We start from the raw sequence: 19,669 nt of genomic DNA, 5'->3' as shown, positions 1-19,669 counted from the left end.
AAAAACATTCCTTTGAACGTTTTTTCCAAAAGACGGTCCGTCAAATTCCGCAGGATCCAGTGCACGACGGACGAAACATGTGGCCATCCATCGCTAATACAAGTCTATGAGAAAATGCAGGATCCTGCGTATCTCGACGGGGCTACAAAGACGGAAGTGTGAAAGAGGCCTAATGTCAACCTCCGCTAGGAGAAACAATACTTCTTGGATATCACCCACAAGGTAAAAAGAGAAACAAGTCGGAAACAGTTGGATCCTTTATAACTTACTTGTCGTGGCGGCAGCATCTGCAGGTCACAATGTGACCCCGTTCCCCAGTATTGGGCTGCGAGGTCCAGCGCCGTACAACGATCAGCCAAAGTGCCATATAACAAAAGCGCCAGACAGCCACCAGCCTTCTTTTTCTTGTTGATATTTGCTATTTCCATGCTTAGTGGAGCACCGTGTCCTTTAACATTTCATATGATTGTCATAGTGGTGCACCCGCTACCACTTTTTTGACAACCACCAGCCAACGCGTCGGACAGCCACCAGCCAACGCGTCGGACAGCCACCAGCCAACGCGTCGGACAGCCACCAGCCAGCGCGCAGGCCAGCCACCAGCCAGCGCGCAGGCCAGCCACCAGCCAACGCGTCGGACAGCCACCAGCCAGCGCGCAGGCCAGCCACCAGCCAACGCGTCGGACAGCCACCAGCCAGCGCGCAGGCCAGCCACCAGCCAACGCGTCGGACAGCCACCGCGCAGAACAGCCACCAGCCAGCGCGCAGGCCAGCCACCAGCCAACGCGTCGGACAGCCACCAGCCAGTGCGCAGGCCAGCCACCAGCCAACGCGTCGGACAGCCACCAGCCAACGCGCCGGACAGCCACCAGCCAACGCGTCGGACAGCCATAATGTGTCCCAGGCCCAGTAATACCTGAGCTGCACATAACACAACAGCCTGGTCCTGTACTTCTAGGAATATTAATAACCAGGTGTAATAAGTTGTGATCATGGGGGACAGTCACGATATGACAACATTACCTGGAGCAGCTGCTGCAGTCAGTGTAAGAGGATGAGCGACTGTCCCAACCTCCACCCTCATCATCCTCTCCGTCCTCATGGGTGTTGTTGTCCCGCAGCACTTCCATACTCCGAGCCTACACAGCGCAGTATCTCGGCGCAGCCTCCCCTCAGCACATTACACCGCAGCCGAGGTGCTGCTGAGCGTTAGTAGCAACGGCTCCGCTCCAGGTAAGTTGACACTCCGCCCTTTCCAGGAGAACAAAGTTTGTGATTGGTTCGACCGTCCACGTGATACGCTCCTTCGCACTGCACTATGGTAATTGTAGTTAGATCAATGGAAATTTACGTACACTTGGTAAGATCGGTAAAATACATTTCCCAGAGATCCTTTCGGCCGAACGCATTGCCACTAGTCTCTGGCTAACAGGTGAAGGCAAGGAAGGAAGCGTCCAGGGGGAGATGTGTGCGGCCCCAGTGTACACGAGTCCTGCACTGGGACCTGTGCGCCTCGTAGTGTCTCAGTTTCGACGGATGATAACACGGAACATAGGGTTTACTGGCAGAGACTGGAGACCTGCAGACGTGGGGTTGTATAGCCTGTGCTGTAGTAATAGTGTATTCTTACATAGCGCCAGATAATGCGCCTTATAATGGATATAATTAGTGACAAAGACCTTTATGGGATTTGTTTTGAGTGATAAGTTGTAGTGTGCATTGGGACCAGTGTCTGTGCTTCCACTTGTTATTGTTGGGGAAGAGGGGCAGGGGACCACACATGTCCTTTCTGGCATCTGCCCGTTGGGCGTGCAGGAGGAGCAGTCCCTGCATGTGTGGCTCCAGTCAGATGTGTGGAAAGTCTCAGCTGACGCCTCAGGTACAAGGATGGTAGCTGTGGGGGCTTCTGTTATGTCAAGCAGGGGCCTAACTGAGCCTCCCTCCATAACAGGCTAGGATGCCACGATTGCCACAGCACCTAAGGCTACTTTCACACTTGCGTCGTGTGACGTACGTCGCAATCCGTCGTTTTGGGAAAAAAAACAGATCCTGCAAATATGCTCGCAGGATGCGTTTTTTGCCCATAGACTTGTATTGCCGACGTATGGCCATACGTTGCGTCCGTCGTGCGCTGGATGCATCGGTATTTGGCGGACCGTCGTAGCGAAAAAACGTTCAAGTGAACATTTTTTCGTACGTTGCGTCCGCCATTTTGTACCGCGCATGCGCGGCCGAAACTCCGCCCCCTCCCCGGACTTTAGACTGGGCAGCAGATGCGTTGAAAAACTGCATCCGCTGCCCACGTCGTGCCACATTTTCACAACGTACGTCGGCCCAACGCATAGCGACGGACCCGTACCGACGCTAGAGTGAAAGTAGCCTAAGGGGTTATTAGGCTGGCCTCAGGGATCTAACAGCTAAGACTGGCGTTCTGCTCTTCGCGTCATGCTCCCTGGCACCTTCCGTCAGAGATGTACAGCGGATGTCGCCAACCTCTGTCCGTTAGGAGTAGTTTTCCAATAGGTGCAAGTGTTAGGTTGTCAAAAATGAGGGAGACCCCACGCCTTGGAGCCCCTCTATTCTTGATAACCTGCCTTGCTAATGCTGACAGCTGAGGGTTGTAGCCCCCAGCTGTGAGTTTTGCCTGGCTGGTTATCAAAACTACAGGGGAAGCCATGCCGTACAGCAGTACCTTTCCACATATAACCAGTAGGCACCGCAGTGCGCAGTGTCTTTCCACATTTTACCGATAATCACAGCAGTATCTTTCACCATATCATTAGTAGTTACAGCAGTGCCTTTCATCATAACATCAGCAGTCACAGCACCCTCACATTGCAAGTAGTGACAGCAGTGCCTTTCCACTTATCTCTAATAATTACAGTAATATCTTTCACCATCTCATCAGTAACCAGATTAGTGCTTTTCCACACATCACCGGTAGTCATGCCAGTGCCTTTCAACATGTCATCGATATTCACAGCACTATCTGTATCACCATATCACCAGTAGTCTAAGCAGTATCTGTAGTCAGGGCCGGCTCCAGGTTTTCGTCTCTGTGGGCCATTTTAACACATACCACAATTCATGATGCACAGATAAAACAGAGAAATAAAGGTAAAGTACAATGCCAAATATTTAACTTCATTCTTACTTTACATGAGTGATATCAATAGCTCAGAATCCTGACCGTATAGTCCCCCATACAGTATTATTGGTACTACATAGTGCTCCATACAGAATAATGAACCCCATATTTTGCTCCATACAGTATTATGTGGGCACCACATAGTGCTCCATACAGAATAATGAACAACATACTGTATATTGCTCCATACAGAATAATGAGGCCCATATAATGCTCCATACAGAATAATGACCTCCATATAATGCTCCATACAGAATAATAAGCCCCATATAGTGCTTCATACAGAATAATGGACCCCATATAATGCGCCATACAGTATACAGAGCCATATATATTGCTCCATACAGTATAATGAGCCACATATAATGCTCCATACAGTATTATGAGCCACATATATTGCTCCTTAGATAATTTGCCCCAAATATTGCTCCATACAGTATATGATAAGCATTATATGGGTCCTATCATAAACTGAAGCATTATATGGGGCCTCCGTATATGATGGGCCCCATATATAGCTCCATTTATAATGCTCCAAACCGTATAATGAGCCCCATATAATGGTCCAGTATATGATGTATCCCAAATATTGATCCATACAGAATAAGCCCCATATATTGCTCCATACAGTATATGATGGGCCCCATATATTGCTCCAAACAGAATTGGCCCCATATAATGCTCCATATATAATTGGCCCTATAAGATGCTCCATATGTAATGGGCCCCATTTTCTGCTCCAGATGTAATTGGCCCCATAAAATGCTCCATATATAATGGGCCCCATATACTGCTCCATACGTAATGGGCCCCATATAGTGCTCCATATGTAATTAACTCCAAATATACTGGGCCCCATATACTGCTCCATATGTAATTGGCTCCATATATAATGGGCCTCATATACTGCTCCATATGTAATTAGCTCCATATATAATGGGCCCCATATACTGCTTCATATATAATGGGCCCCATATACTGCTCCATATGTAATTGGCTCCATATAGTGCTCCATATGTAATTAACTCCAAATATACTGGGCCCCATATACTGCTCCATATGTAATTGGCTCCATATATAATGGGCCTCATATACTGCTCCATATGTAATTAGCTCCGTATATAATGGGCCCCATATACTGCTTCATATATAATGGGCCCCATATACTGCTCCATATGTAATTGGCTCCATATATAATGGGCCCCATATACTGCTCCATATGTAATTAGCGCCATATATAATGGGCCCCATATACTGCTCCATATATAATGGGCCCCATATACTGCTCCATATGTAATTGGCTCCATATATAATGGGCCCCATACACTGCTCCATATATAATGGGCCCCATATACTGCTCCATATGTAATTGGCTCCATATATAATGGGCCCCATACACTGCTCCATATATAATGGGCTCCATGTATAATGGGCCCCATATACTGCTCCATATGTTGGTCCCATAATATGCACCATATATAACGGGATGCATATACTGCTCCAAACATTTAAAGAAAAAATTAAATACCTCTTCTCGCTGGCTGCTGCTCTGCTCCAGAAGCCTCAGTGTCGGCGTATTCCAGCTCTCTGCATTGTGACTGCTCAGGCAGATGGCGCACGGTAGTGATGTCATTGCACCCTCTGACCTAAATGTCACAGTCAGAGGTCGCGAAGACGCCGCAGCGGTGGAACCGGGAGAGGTAAATATCGCAATGCCGAGGCCCAGAGCAAGTGGCTGGGGGGCCCACTGGCGAGCGCCAACACTGGCACAGGCACCCGGCCTCCATAGCACGCCGGTGTCCCCGACAGCGAGTGGGCCCCCTCCCGCCTGCTCAGGGCCTCAGCACTTGCCCGGATGCTGACGCCGTCCCTGTGTGTAGTATCTATCACCATATCACCAGTAGTCTCAGCAGTGCCTTTAGAAATCACCATCAGTCACAGCAACATCTTTCACTGTATCAACAAAACTTGCATAAGTGCCTGTTCACATACAAAGCAACTAATACCCAATAATAAATAGTAGTTTTCCTCTTTCCCCCATTGCCACTTCTTCTTGGACCAGTGCAGGGGTGAAGTAGATGTATGTCAAGAGGCCAGCAAACTAGAAGATTAAAGCAGCAAGGGGATTAGCTTTGATATCTAGGTCAGAAATTAAGAAATATAGACTGAATGTGCTCTCCCTAGTGCTATCTCTTGTAATTTTGTAAGTAGGTGAGACATGGGCCTGCTGATGAGGTAAGAGTTGGGGCTAGAATTAGGATTAGGACTAGGGTTAGGATTAGAAATAGGGTTAAGTTGAAGGCTAAAGTAAAAAAAAATAGTTACATAAAAAAAAACAAAATATAATGAAAAACAAAAAAAATATGTCTATCATCAATATATATATTTATTTTTTAAATTTTATGTCTAAAATGTCATGGTTAGCAGGAGCAAAATATTGGATCGTACATTCTGAAGGGAAGCAAATATTAAGTGGCAGAGGCATTCTGGAATTCAGGCAGGGTGCCTAGGGAAGTTAGAGGGGAGGACACAATCTTTGGCCCAGGCCAGAAAGGCCTAATCAATTGAATGGAAAATTGCTTGGGTGAGCAGCAAGATGAGGTCCTAGAGAGTACGAAGCTGAAGGAAAGATTCCTATTCTCAGATAAGGTCTTAAGCAAACTTCAAACTTTTCTTCATAGTGGAGAAGAAGCTGGAGCGTCGGCATATTGGTACATGAGTTCTCCTAAAGAGAGCTGAAGGTGCAGTGGCACAGCAAGGAGCATTTGGTCTGACTCCTGATCAAATTGACTTTGAGTTTCCTAGTGAGGAGCCGCACCTATGCACCTCAGCCATTAAGATACTCAAAATCTGGCTGGGAACTGAGAGTAGCTGTGCGGGACCATAGCGTTACACCTCACAGGGGAAGATGGACCTTTCCAAAATGGTTTGCTGGACTGTTGTAACATGCAACAAAAGTAATGGACCACCACATGTAACCGGAAAGTTATTGTCTCTGTATAATGCAGAAGAAGTGTTCACGAAGTTTTGTGCCTGCTATCCAATGTATACACTTTTCATAATACTTCTCATCAATTTATTTTTAAGCAAGAAGATTATTTTTGGACTTTGGTTTCCTTATTCATCTCCATACCATCTGGTCCCAACCTGCCATGTAAACAGCGGTATGTGGTCTGCAGAAGCTTATCTCCAAGGTAATATCAGCACACACCTAGCCAAGAACCCCATTTTCATATAGCATGGTGGGGTGTGGAAGATGAGTACCTGGTCCACGACTACCGCCCTATGCCAAAATAGTACACGCTATTTTTCTTATGTAATGATCTGGCAGTGCAGAAGTTTGCCTCTGCACCTCTTGTCATTCCAGTTCATCACTGTTCTCCTAAATACTGGAAAATACAATGTTGAGAAGTGATGACCTCTCGGCCTATGCATGCTGCGATACGCCGGAGTGAGAAACCAAGGTCTCTCAGTTGAAGTATTCTGTCCCTGTCAGCTTGTGACAAGTGTGACAAGCCTATGGGGAGTGCATTGTACTATACAGGCCTATGGGGAGTGCATTATACTATACAGGCCTATGGGGAGTGCATTATACTATACAGGCCTATGGGGAGAATATTATACTATACAGGCGTATGGGGGAGTGCATTATACTATACAGGTCTATGGGGAATGCATTATACTATACAGGTCTATGGGGAATGCATTATACTATTCAGGCCTATGGGGAGCACATGATACTATATTGAGGACTATAAGGTACATTATACTATATGGAAACTATCTAGGCGGCCATCATACAATGTGGAGATTACAGTGACGGGGCCATCACGCAGTGTTGGGGGCTACTAAGGGGTCAGTATACTGTGTGGGGGTACATTACAGTGAGGGTTCATCATACTGTGTATAGGGGAGATGTACAGGGGCGGAGACTCGGGACATTATTCAATGTTAAGTGGGCACTTATTGTTATAGGGGAACTCAGGTTACTGTGACTATCGAAGGGGCACACAGAAGGCATTACTTTCTAGGGGGCAAAATGTGGGCACTGTTTTCTATGGCACTTGCGCCCACCATTACTATATTCTAGAGGGTTGCTTTAGAATTTAGAAGACCCAGAAACCCACAAGTAGGTGCAATAAGGACACATATGGCAGCAGCGACTCAGCATTGGGATATCAGCAGGATAAGGAGTTTGTGCAGGTTAGGGATAGTCCTATTAGGGACAGTGCTGAAAATATGAGACGTGTAATGTCTTTGTTGTATTCTCTGCAGACGACTCCTGGGTGGAAGAAGTTGTCGTGTCAGGCTTGGCCCGATGGAAAAGACGTGAAAAGTGAATGATTCTATCAGAAAGAATGTCAGCTCTAAGTCACCATTTGTAATTGTACTTTGATCTCTTAGGCTTCTTTCACACTTCAGTTGTTTGGCGTCAGTCTTCTCCGCCATAATGACGGATCGACGGATCCGTCACAATTGCTGAGAAAACGGTTCTAACGGATCCGTTTTATTGACGGATCAGTTACTTGTGGGTTGTATATACTTTTTGGAGCATGCGCAATTGAAAAAACGGATTGGGGCGACGGATCCGCCGAAATGACGGTCGCGACGGATCCGTCGCCCATAGGTGGCCATTCTATGGAATGACGGACGCGACGGATCCGTCGCGATCCGCCATTTCAACACAGACAAAAAACGTTGCAATGACCGTCAATGTCTAGATGACGTCCGCCAAATTTTGACGGATCCGTCGCATGACGGATGGAACGGACGACCATCCGTCACAATCCGTCGCTAATGCAAGTCTATGGGGAAAATAACGGATCCGTCACAAAAAATGACGGATCCGTTATTTGAGGAAAATGGCGGTTTTAGACTGACACCAAACAACTGAAGTGTGAAAGAGGCCTTATATGTTCTGTAGGGCTGATATCTACCACTGACCATATGGCGGTAATATCAATATTGGTCTTTGTATAGAGATTACTTTCAGTAACAGCGCAGTCATCTGCTGAGGTTCTTCTCCACTATTAGGGTGTGTCACCCAGTTGTAATCAAGGTTACCTGGTTAGGGGCCCACTCAGAAGCTTCGCCCCCCCCCCCAAACCAAAACCCTAGCTAGGCCTCTGAGTATGCAGTATACAAGATATCAGTACGGTTTATACAGGATTTGTTTGTGGGCACACAACCAGTGGAGCAGGTTATACTCTATTACCATGTTAAATCTGCCAACCTATGGACCTGCAGCAGCTAGTAAACTTTTGTGTTTAAACCTTAGTAGTGTTGTGTCTCACACAACCATACTGGGTGAGCAGCATCACTATACCTAATACATTGTGTGAACAGTTAAGCAAGTTAAAAATGAAATGATCTCTAAAAGGCCTTAAGTTAAAGATTACACATTTTCTTTGTATTTGAGGCAAAAAAAATTTTTTTCATCTGATACATTTTAAAATTACAAAAAGAAAAATGGGACAATGCAAAAGTTTGGGCACCCTGCATGGTTAGTAGTACCTATTAGCACCCCCTTATGAAAGTATCACAGCTTGTAAATGCTTTTTGTAGCCAGCCAAGAGTCTTTCTATTCTGGTTTGAGGGATTTCCATCTATTCTTCCTTGGAAAATGCATCCAGTTCTGTGAGATTCCTGGGTCGTCTTGCATTCACTGCTATTTTGTGGTCTAGCAACAGATTTTCAATGATGTTCAGATCAGAGGACTGTGAGAGCCACTGTAAAACTTTCAGCTTGTGCCTTTTGAGGTAGTCTATTGTGGATTCTGACATGTGTTTAGGATCATTATCCATTTGTGGAAGCCATCCTCTTTTCAACTTCAGCTTTCTTACAGATGATGTTATGTTTGCACCAAGAATTTGTTGAAATTTCATTGAATCCATTCTTCCCTCAACCTGTGAAATGTTCCTTGTGCCATTGGCTGCAACACAACCCTAAAGCATCATTGATCCACGCCCATGCTTAATGGTTGGCAAGATGTTCTTTTCTTGAAATTCTGTTCCCTTTTCTCTCCACACACACTTTTGATCATTGTGGCCAAATAGTTCTATTTTAACTTCGTCAGTCCACTGAACTTGTTTCCAAAATGCATCAGCATGTTTAGATTTTCTGTTGCATACAGCTGATGATGAATTTTATGGTGCGGATGCAGGAGAGGTTTCCTTCTGATGACCCCTCCATGAAGGCCATGCAGGTGTCTCTGAGCAGTAGAACAATGTAACACAACTCCAGATTCTGCTAAATCTTTCTGAAGGTCTTTTGCAGTCAAGTGGAGGTTTTGATTTGCCTCTCTATCAATCCTACTAGCAGCTCTCATCGAAATTTTGCTTGGTCTTCTAGACCTTATCTTGATCTCCACTGTTCTTGTTAACTGCCATTTCTTAATTACAATTTAACTGAGGAAAGAGCAACTTGAAAATGCTTTGCCATCTTCTATAGCCTTCTTTTGCTTTGTGGGCCTCCACCATTTTTATTTTCAGAGTGCTAGGCAGCTACTTACACAAACCCATGGCTGCTGTTCTTTGGCACAAGGTTAGAGGAGACTGCGATTTTATAAAGCTGGGAAATTTGCATCACCTGTCCTTTCCTAAGGATGATGGTGAAAAAGCCATAACCCTAAATGTGTCATCCTTAACGTTAACCTGCTTAACTGTTAACAATAAGGCTATGTGTACACGTTGCGGAATGGGGTGCAGAATTTTCTGCACCAAATCCGCATCTCCTGGCAGAATCCGCAGGTGCAGATTTTCTGCGGATCTTATGCGGATTTTGTGTGGAAAAGCTGCGGAATTGATGCGGATTTTGTGCGGAATTTGTGCTGATTTTACCCCTGCGGATTTCTATCATGGAAGGGTCCAAATCTGCTGCAGTTCCGCACAAAAGTGACATGCACTTCTTTTCAATCCACTGCGGATTCAGTGCTGATTTTTCCGCACCATTAGCACAGGATTTTTGTTCCCAAATTGATTTACATTGTACTGTAAATCACATTGCGGAACTACAGCGTTTCTGCACGGAAAAATTGCTGCGGATCCGCACCAATTCCGCATCGTGTGCACATGGCCTAACAGTAATTTTGACATCTGCTTAACTGTTCACAATAACAGTAATTTTGACATGGGGTACCCAAACTTTTACATGCCACTGTAGGTGTTTGAAAGTATGATTATTTGCAGACGTCAGCAACACCCGCTACTTCTTCAATTTGCATAAACTTATGGATTGTCCTTCTTGTTCTTGTTACAATTTCACTTTTAAGTGGTAATTTTATTGGTATTGAGTTTTTTTTATTTTGGAGGCCCATGAATGATTTAATGGAGTTGTTGGAGACCTTGACTTTGACAGCACTAACGGGACTCTGTTAAGATGTAGCCCTCATGAACATCATCGTATTACAGCAATGTGTGTAGACCCTTATTGTACCTCTGTATGCCTTTTATTCCATACAGATGTATATGGGGGTTTTCTTACACAAACTGACAAAGTATAAGGAAGCATGGCTTCTGGGGAGAGCAGCGCAAAAAGGTCAATTTCACATCTCCGAAATTCATTTTCTGAGTACAAACCATGCTGTTACTGGATGATATTTCATAAAATCGCATCTAAAAGGCTGCTATTGTAATAAACAAATCCAGACAGAAAATCTGCTGTGCATGTGTCTTATGTGTACATATCCTAGAAGGGATTGTTCATAAGAAAAAAAGGATTTTAATTTTTTTAGAAATTGCTATTTTTAGTGTTTTGTTTTCTTTTGTCATTTCCTTAGCACTTTTTGACCAAAAAATTTTTTTCAGTATTTTTGTGACCCTTTTTTTGTGTCATTCTGGTAATTTTTTTATTCCATTCAACAATGAAGAAAGCGCTAGAAGATTTTTAACCAAAACCACTAGTAAAATGCTCAAAGTCTTCTGTGGGTCTCTTAAGCCTTCCCATTGATGTCTATTAAAAAGCAAATAGTTTTTTCTGAGCTGAAAATGCGTGAAGAATGGTCAGCTCACTTCTTTTAACTACTTGGTATCTTTGAAAACCTGAAGCTTTTCCTAGCACAATCCACCTAAAAAAGACTTTGTGTGCACATATCTTTAAACAGTATCTACCTGCTGATTACCACTATATTTTCAGGGAAATAGCTTTTATTGAGGTGACAATTTCCCTTTTTCAGGTGGATTTTGGTGCAGATTTTTCTTTAATGGGAATCTGTCACCCCTGGACGATTTTGAGCTATTACTATGGGCATACATGTAATTGAATGGTTAAACTAGTCTTACCTGTATGCCTTATAGCTGCGAGTAGATGTTGAGAAAAGGAGTTTTAATGTTATATGTTAATGCTTTCTTCCAGGCTTCAGGGTGTGTGGTGCCTTGAAGAAATCTCAGACTCCTGACTTCATTATAATGACACCCCCCTCCCATGCACCTCACACTGACCTATGATGTGCAGTTGGGGAGCTGTAGTCCCACGCATGTGTAGTTATGTGAATCTCATCTGCCCTTTTATAGGCAGAGTCTTCATTGATCTAATCAAGCTAGCGAGTCTCTGTTATTGCGCAGTTACCCCTAGAGCGCAGCAACAACTCATCCAAGACTTCACAAAATACCCCACAACAACATTCAAAGAACTGCAGGCCTCACTTGCCTTAGCTAAGGTCAGTGTACATGACTTCAACATAAGAAAGAGACTGGGCAAAAATGGCCTGCATGGCAGAGTTCCAAGATGAAATCCACTGCTGAGCAATAAAAGCATAAAGGTCTGTCTGTTTTGCCAGAAAACATCTTGATGATCCCAAGACTTTTGGGAGAATACACTGTGGACTGACAAGACAAAAGTTGAACTTTTTGGAAGGTGTACAGTAGAGAGCAAGAGTTTGGACACACCTCATTTAAAGATTTTTCTGTATTTTCATGACTGTGAAAATTGTAAATTCACACTGAAGGCATCAAAACTATGAATTAACACGTGGAATTATATACTTAACAAAAAAGTGCAACAACTGAAAATATGTCTTATATTCTAGGTTCTTCAAAGTAGCCACCTTTTGCTTTGATGACTGCTTTGCACACTCTTGGCATTCTCTTGATGAGCTTCAAGTGGTAGTCCCCGGAAATGGTCTTCCAACAATCTTGAAGGAGTTCCCAGAGATGCTTAGCACTTGTTGGCCCTTTTGCCTCCACTCTGCGGTCCATCTCACCCCAAACCATCTCGATTGAGTTCAGGTCTGATGACTGTGGAGGCCAGGTCATCTGGCGTAGCACCCCATCACTCTCCTTGGTCAAATAGCCCTTACACAGCCTGGAGGTGTGTTTGGGATCATTGTCCTGTTGAAAAATAAATGATGGTCCAACCGGCTAGAATAGCATGCCGCTGCAAGATGCTGTGGTAGCCATGCTGGTTCAGTATGCCTTCAATTTTGAATAAATCACCAACAGTATCACCAGCAAAGCACCATCACACCACCTCCTCCATGCTTCACGGTGGGAACCGGGCATGTAGAGTCCATCCGTTCACCTTTTCTGCGACGAACAAAGACACGGTGGTTGGAACCAAAGATCTCAAATTTGGACTCATCAGACCAAAGCACAGATTTCCACTGGTCTAATGTCCATTCCTTGTGTTCTTTAGCCCAAACAAGTCTCTTCTGCTTGTTGCCTGTCCTTAGCAATGGTTTCCTAGCAGCCATTTTACCATGAAGGCCTGCTGCACAAAGTCTCCTCTTAACAGTTGTTGTAGAGATGTGTCTGCTGCTAGAACTCGTTGTGGCATTGACCTGGTCTCTAATCTGAGCTGCTGTTAACCTGCGATTTCTGAGGCTGGTGACTCAGATATCCTCAGAAGCAGAGGTGACTCTTGGTCTTCCTTTCCTGGGGCGGTCCTCATGTGAGCCAGTTTCTTTGTAGCGCTTGATGGTTTTTGCAACTGCACTTGGGGACACTTTCAAAGTTTTCCCAATTTTTCGGACTGACTGACCTTCATTTCTTAAAGTAATGATGGCCACTCATTTTTCTATACTTAGCTGCTTTTTTCTTGCCATAATACAAATTCTAACAGTCTATTCAGTAGGACTATCAGCTGTGTATCCACCAGACTTCTGCACAACACAACTGATGGTCCCAACCCCAATTATAAGGCAAGAAATCCCACTTATTAAACCTGACAGGGCACACCTGTGAAGTGAAAACCATTTCCGGTGACTACCTCTTAAAGCTCATCAAGAGAATGCCAAGAGTGTGCAGTGCAGTCATCAAAGCAAAAGGTGGCTACTTTGAAGAACCTAGAATATAAGACATAATTTCAGTTGTTTCACACTTTTTTGTTAAGTATATAATTCCACATGTGTTAATTCATAGTTTTGATGCCTTCAGTGTGAATTTACAATTTTAAGGGTATGTGCACACGTCCGGATTTCTTGCAGAAATTTCCTGAAGAAAACCGGAAATTTTCTGCAAGAAATCCGCATTTTTTTTTTGCGTTTTTTTTGCGTTATTTTAGCATTCTGCAAGCGTAATTAGCTTGCAGAATGCTAAAGTTTTCCAAGGGATCTGTAGCATCGCTTGGAAAACTGACTGACAAGTTTGTCACACTTGTCAAACATACTGTTTGACAAGTGTGACCAACTTGTTACTATAGATGCTGCTTATGCAGCATCTATAGTAAAAGATAGAATGTTTAAAAATAATAAAAAAAATAAAAAATGGTTATACTCACCCAGACGATCTCCTCAGCGGCGTCCGTTCCTATAGATGCCGGTGTGGTTCAGGACCTGTGATGACGTCGCGGCTTGTGATTGGTCGCGTGAGTCACATGAGCGGTCACGCGACCAATCACAAGACAGTGACGTCATCACAGGTCCTGAACCACACCATCTATAGGAACCGAAGAGAGAGCATGCACCGGAGAGGCGGGAACACTTCGGGGTCCATCAAAGGGTGAGTATAGGACTATTTTTTATTTTATTTATTTATTTTTTTACCAATTATATGGTGCCCAGTCCGTGGAGGAGAGTCTCCTCTCCTCCACCCTGGGTACCAACCGCACATAATCTGCTTACTTCCCGCATGGTGTGCACAGCCCCGTGCGGGAAGTAAGCAGATCAATGCACTCCTAGGTGTGCGGAATCCCCGCAATTCCGCATTTTTAATGAACATGTTGCTTTTTTTTCCGCGATGCGATTTTTTTGCGGAAAAAATCGCAACATTTGCACAAAAAATGCGGATTACCCTGTAAATAATAGGAGGCATATGTAAGCGTTTTTTTCGCGTTTTTATCACGTTTTTATAGCGAAAAAACCGCGAAAAATCCTGAACGTGTGCACATGGCCTCAAAGTCATGAAAATACAGAAAAATCTTTAAATGAGAAGGTGTGTCCAAACATTTGCTCTGTGCTGTATGTCCCATTACATCTGGCATAGAAGTAACACAACATTTCAGAAAAAGAACATCATACTAACAGTAAAATATGGTTTGGGTAGTGTGATGATCTGCACACCTGTTTTGCTACTTGAGGACCTGGAACACTTGTGGTAAATGGAAGTATGAATTCTGCTGTCTACCAAAAAATCCTGAAAGAGGATGTCCAGCTATCTATTTGTGACCTCAAGCTGAAGAGCACTTGGGTTATTCTGTATGACAATGATTCAAAACACACCAGCAAGTCCACCTCTGAATGGCTTAAGAAAGATAAAATTAAGACTTTGTGCCCTAGTCAAAGTACTTACCTTAATTCAATTGAGATTCTGTGGCATGACCTTAAAAGGCCCGAAAACACACCAATGTGGCTGAATTGCAACAACTCTGCAAAAACGAGTGGGCCAAAATTCCTTCAGAGTGTTGTAAATGACTCCTTGCCAGTTATTGCAAATGCTTGATTGCAGTTGTTGTCACCAAGGGTGACCCAACCAGTTGTTAGGTTTAGGGGGCAATCAGGTTTTCAGACAGGGCCCTGTAGGTTTGGATTTCCTTTTCTCTTAATAATAAAGACCTCCATTTAAAAACTGCATTTTGTGTTTACTTGTGTTATCTTTGTCTAATATTTCAATATGCTGGTGATCTGAAACATTTTAAGTGTAATAAATACGCAAAAGCATAGGAAATCAAGAAGGAGGCAAACACTTTTTCACACAACTGTAGTTTCATATGCCATGGGGCAGACACTAATAGCTCCATATTAGGCCAGGATCACACGAGTGTAGATTCTCTCATCCGAGAGCATCAGGTCTTTTATGCTAATGACACTCTGATCAGATTCTGATCCGAGTTTGCTCAGAGTTTCAACATAGTGTGATCCAATTCTCTTGGATGTGAGAACCACTACACATTGTGAGAAGATGGAGAACAAAATTGCTCAGTCTTTTGCATTGATTGAGTCAAATTGCTCCATCTTCTGCATTATGTGAGTCTGCGGAAATCATACTGCACTCAAATGTCATACGAGTGCAGTTCGACGCTTTCCATACACCCATAGACTTGAAGTATACTGCGATTTTTTTTTTCACAGATTGACAGTGAAAAAAATCAGTCATCAGCACTACCCCATTGAATAACATTGGTCCAAGTGCTATCTGATAAAACATCGTTTACCTCTTGTCCAATTTAGACACTCTTGTGATCCTGACCTTAGGGGAAAAATTCCCCTACGACTCCACATGCATCAATCAGACTAGTTCCCTGGATGAAGGCCCCATCACAGGATCTAATACCCATAACCTGTAATACCTGAATTTTAGTAGTGAATCAACCATTACTATATCATGTGGCAGAGAGTTTGTCTCACTGCTGTTATAGTAAAGAATCTGCGTCTGTGATTATGATTAAACTTCTTTACTCTAGATGTAGAGGATGCCCTCTTGTCTCTGTCACAAGTGTAAAAAGATTATTAGGCTGCCGTCACACTAGCAGTAATTGGTCAGTATTTTGCATCAGTATTTGTAAGCCAAAACCAGGAGTGGGTGATAAATGCAGAAGTGGTGCATATGTTTCTATTATACTTTCCTCTATTTGTTCCACTCCTGGTTTTGGCTTACAAATACTGATGTAAAATACTGACCAAATACTGGTAGTGTGACGGCAGCCCAAGAAAGATCTCTGTACCGTCCCCTCATATACAGTTGTACTCAAAAGTTTACATACCCGGCAGAATTTTGCTTTCTTGGTCTTTTTTCAGAGAATATGAATGATGGCATCAAAACTTTTTCTCCACTCAAGGTCAGTGGTTGGGTGAAGCCATTTATTGTCAAACTACTGTGTTTTCTATTTTCAAATCATAATGACATCCCAACACATCCAAATAACCCTGATCAAAAGTTCACATGCTCTGACGATTTTGGCCTGATATCATGCACAGAAGTTGACCTAAATGGGTTTCAATGGCTACTAAAGGTAACATACTCACCTGTGACCTGTTTGCTTGTAATCAATGTGTGTGCATAAAAGCTGAGAGTTTCTGGTATCCAGACAGACTCTTGCATCTTTCATCCAGGCACAGACATTTCTGATTTGTGAGTCATGGGAAAAGCTAAATAATTGTCATTGGATCTATGGGAAAAGGTAGTTGAACTGTATAAAACAGGAAAGGGATACAAAAAGATATCCAAGGAATTGATAATGCCAGTCAGCAGCGTTCAAACTGTGATTAATAAATGGAAAATCAGGGGCTCTGTAAAAACAAAACCACGGTCAGGTAGACTAACAAAAATGTCATCCACAACTGCCTGGAAAATTGTTTAGGATGCAAAGATAAACCGACAAATAGCATCAGTTTAAAAACTGGACTCTCTGAAAACTAGCGGTGTGGCTGTTTCAAGATGCACAATAAGGAGGCACTGCACAAATGCCACAAAGTATTTTGCCTACAATATGCAAAACAGCACAGAGGCAAGTCTCACAACTTTTGGAACAATGTAATTTGGAGTGATGAGACCAAAATTGAACTTTTTGACCACAACCATAAAAGTTACATTTGGAGAGATGTCAACAAGGCCTATGATGAAAGGAACACCATCCTTTCAGTAAAGCACGGAGGTGGATCGCTAATTGTTTGGGGATGTTTGAGCTACAAAGGCACAGGAAACTTGGTCAAAGTTGAAGGAAAGATGAATGCAGAACATTATCAGCAAATACTGGAGGCAAATTTGTAATCATCAGCCCGGAAACTGCACATGGGATGTACATGGACATTCCAACATGACAACAATCCAAAACACAAGGCCAAGTCGACCTGTCATTGGCTACAGCAGAACAATGTGAAGGTTCTGGAGTGACCATGTCAGTCTCCTGATCTCAATATCATTGAGCCACTCTGGGGAGATGTCAAGCGCTCAATTCATGCTAGACAGCCCAGGAATTGTCAGGAACTGGATTTTTTTTTGCCAAGAAGAGTGGGCAGCTTTTGCCATCTGAGAATATAAATAACCTCATCCACAACTACCACAAAAGACTTCAACCTGTCATTGATGTTAGAGGGGGCAATACGTGCTATTAAGAAATGGGGTATGTGAACGTTTGATCAGGGTCATTTGGATTTTTTGGGTTGTCATTATGATTTAAAAAGAGAAAACACAGTAGTTTGACAATAAATGGCTTCACCCAACCACTAACCATGAGTGGAGAAAAAGTTTTGGTGCTATCATTCATATTCTCTGAAAAAATGCCAAGAAAGCAAAATTTCTGCCAGGGTATGTAAACTTTTGAGCACTACTGTATTTGTACATTGTAATAAGATCATACACATGGTGCTATTTTTTTTTTCAAATATAAAATGAAGCAACATAACAGTTCTCTGGATGTTTCTGCCAAAACCTCTCTAAATTTGGCTGTTGAATTTAAAAAAAACTGTATTTGTGAATTTTTTTTCTTAGCATGGATTTTTCAGTAAGAAAAGTTTTCATCATGAACTCTGTGAGCATATCATTGGTTGACAAGTGGTATAGTGTTGTAGAAAAAAAACTATTACATGCTATAGGAAAAAACAATCAGTTAAGATATGCTCCTTTTTTAAAAAAATCTATGTATGTCATTAATTTGCGCAAAATAGTCTATTTTCCGTACCAAACTCTTCATGTCACTGTGCTGCATTTTATCGGTAGACCTTTAGTGTGGTATTTTGGCAAATTTTTCACAAATGTTATCATTTTTCAGATAAGTAAAATGGAGTTACTAATTCATTGTACATTTTAGAAAGGTCATAATGGAATTTGTCAGAAAACCCAAGCCGAGTTCCACAATACATTCAGCCTTGATCACTCGACATGTGCACCTCTTATATATGACATCGGAAATACAGTGTAGAACTGAAAGGCAACATTTTTTCCTGTGAGGAAATATAATGGGGGATCTCACAATATGTTGACTGCCAAACACTTCCAGTTAATTGGACATGTTGCATAAGAGGTGCCAAGGGAGGTTGGCAGGTTGTCAACTCTCTCTATTTCCAATTGACACTAATAATCATGGATACAAAACAGACAGGTTGAAATTCCCAGGAGATGGCCGGCTAGTCCCAAAATACATTATACTGTTATAATCTTGTTTATATTGGTGGCATGGGTGCCCCCCCAAAATAATGCACATGGCTAGCTTAAGATGATCTAACATGCTTTGATTTACTTATCTCTATGGCCTAATTAGCTTCTTGAAGGATGATAACCTATCTATCTATCTATCTATCTATCCATCTATCCTGCATTTATCAGAATAATAGTAAAATAATAATAAAAAACAACAAACCATTTTGATCAGGTATGGTGGGACGTTGTGCCTACAGCTCTCATTCCCCAGATTTATCTACTCTTACTTGCAGGCACTATTCATAATTCTAAAAAAATGAAGAATTGTAATTTCTCTAACTTACCTGTGAAACAAGATGCTTTGGACAGAGTCCAGGTCATCTAGACTCTTCGTGACAGCCCGTGGGATTATATGGTCGCCAACTTTAAACATGGTCCTCTTAGAGCTTGGCTCATAGCATAGAGAAGATGTTTTTAGTCCATGCCCATCCTGTAGGGTTCTAATCTATGGATGCACTGATTATATGGTGATCTCACATAACAGTGATTTCTACAGCTATAGAAGCCTTGGAGCGAAATGCGTCTGTATTGTAGCCCCCTTTGTGCCCCATCCTTCAACCCAACTCCAGCAGAGGACTGAGTGGCCACAGTCAAGCCCAGGTCCCTTGTCCCCTCCTCTTTTAGGGACCCTATGTGCAGCACTATCAGCACATGCGGTGCAGTAGACTCTGCCATCCTCTCTCCTGTCTCTCAGCAGCTCATAGTTGTGATTTTACCAAAGCCTTAGCCCTCCCACTCCCCATTCATTTTGCAGACGTCAGGGAAATAAAAAAAAAATACCAGCGAAGGCTCAGAGACTTGTCCAGCAGTGACTTGTCAGGTGTAGCTGGCTTACCCCATGCTAAGATATGAGATTTTGAACGCTAGCATTCTGAAAGATTATTTCCCGTGTGCATTTCAGTATTTAAGTCTTGGAAAGCTAGGTGGCAACTAATTTGATCACAGTTATAAC

At 43.0% G+C, this 19,669-nt stretch overlaps 1 protein-coding gene across 2 annotated transcripts in view; it reads right to left on the bottom strand.

The window, feature by feature from the left end:
- Positions 1-19,397, bottom strand: part of INTU (inturned planar cell polarity protein) — a 97,470-nt gene extending 78,073 nt beyond the window's left edge. Inside the window, exon 1 of one of the 2 annotated variants that reach the window (XM_077279103.1) lies at positions 19,002-19,397. In XM_077279103.1, coding sequence (XP_077135218.1) covers positions 19,002-19,090 — 89 coding nt within the window. In that variant the 5' untranslated portion in view covers positions 19,091-19,397. Of the gene's footprint in view, positions 1-1,023; positions 1,358-19,001 lie in introns of those variants that run through there. The other variant, XM_077279102.1, reaches the window with a different exon arrangement.
- Positions 19,398-19,669: the final 272 nt, after the last annotated feature.

This window comes from Ranitomeya variabilis, chromosome 1, assembly GCF_051348905.1.
Source record: "Ranitomeya variabilis isolate aRanVar5 chromosome 1, aRanVar5.hap1, whole genome shotgun sequence".
Taxonomy (NCBI): Eukaryota; Metazoa; Chordata; class Amphibia; order Anura; family Dendrobatidae; genus Ranitomeya; species Ranitomeya variabilis.
This window is presented reverse-complemented; position numbering and strand designations above follow the sequence as displayed.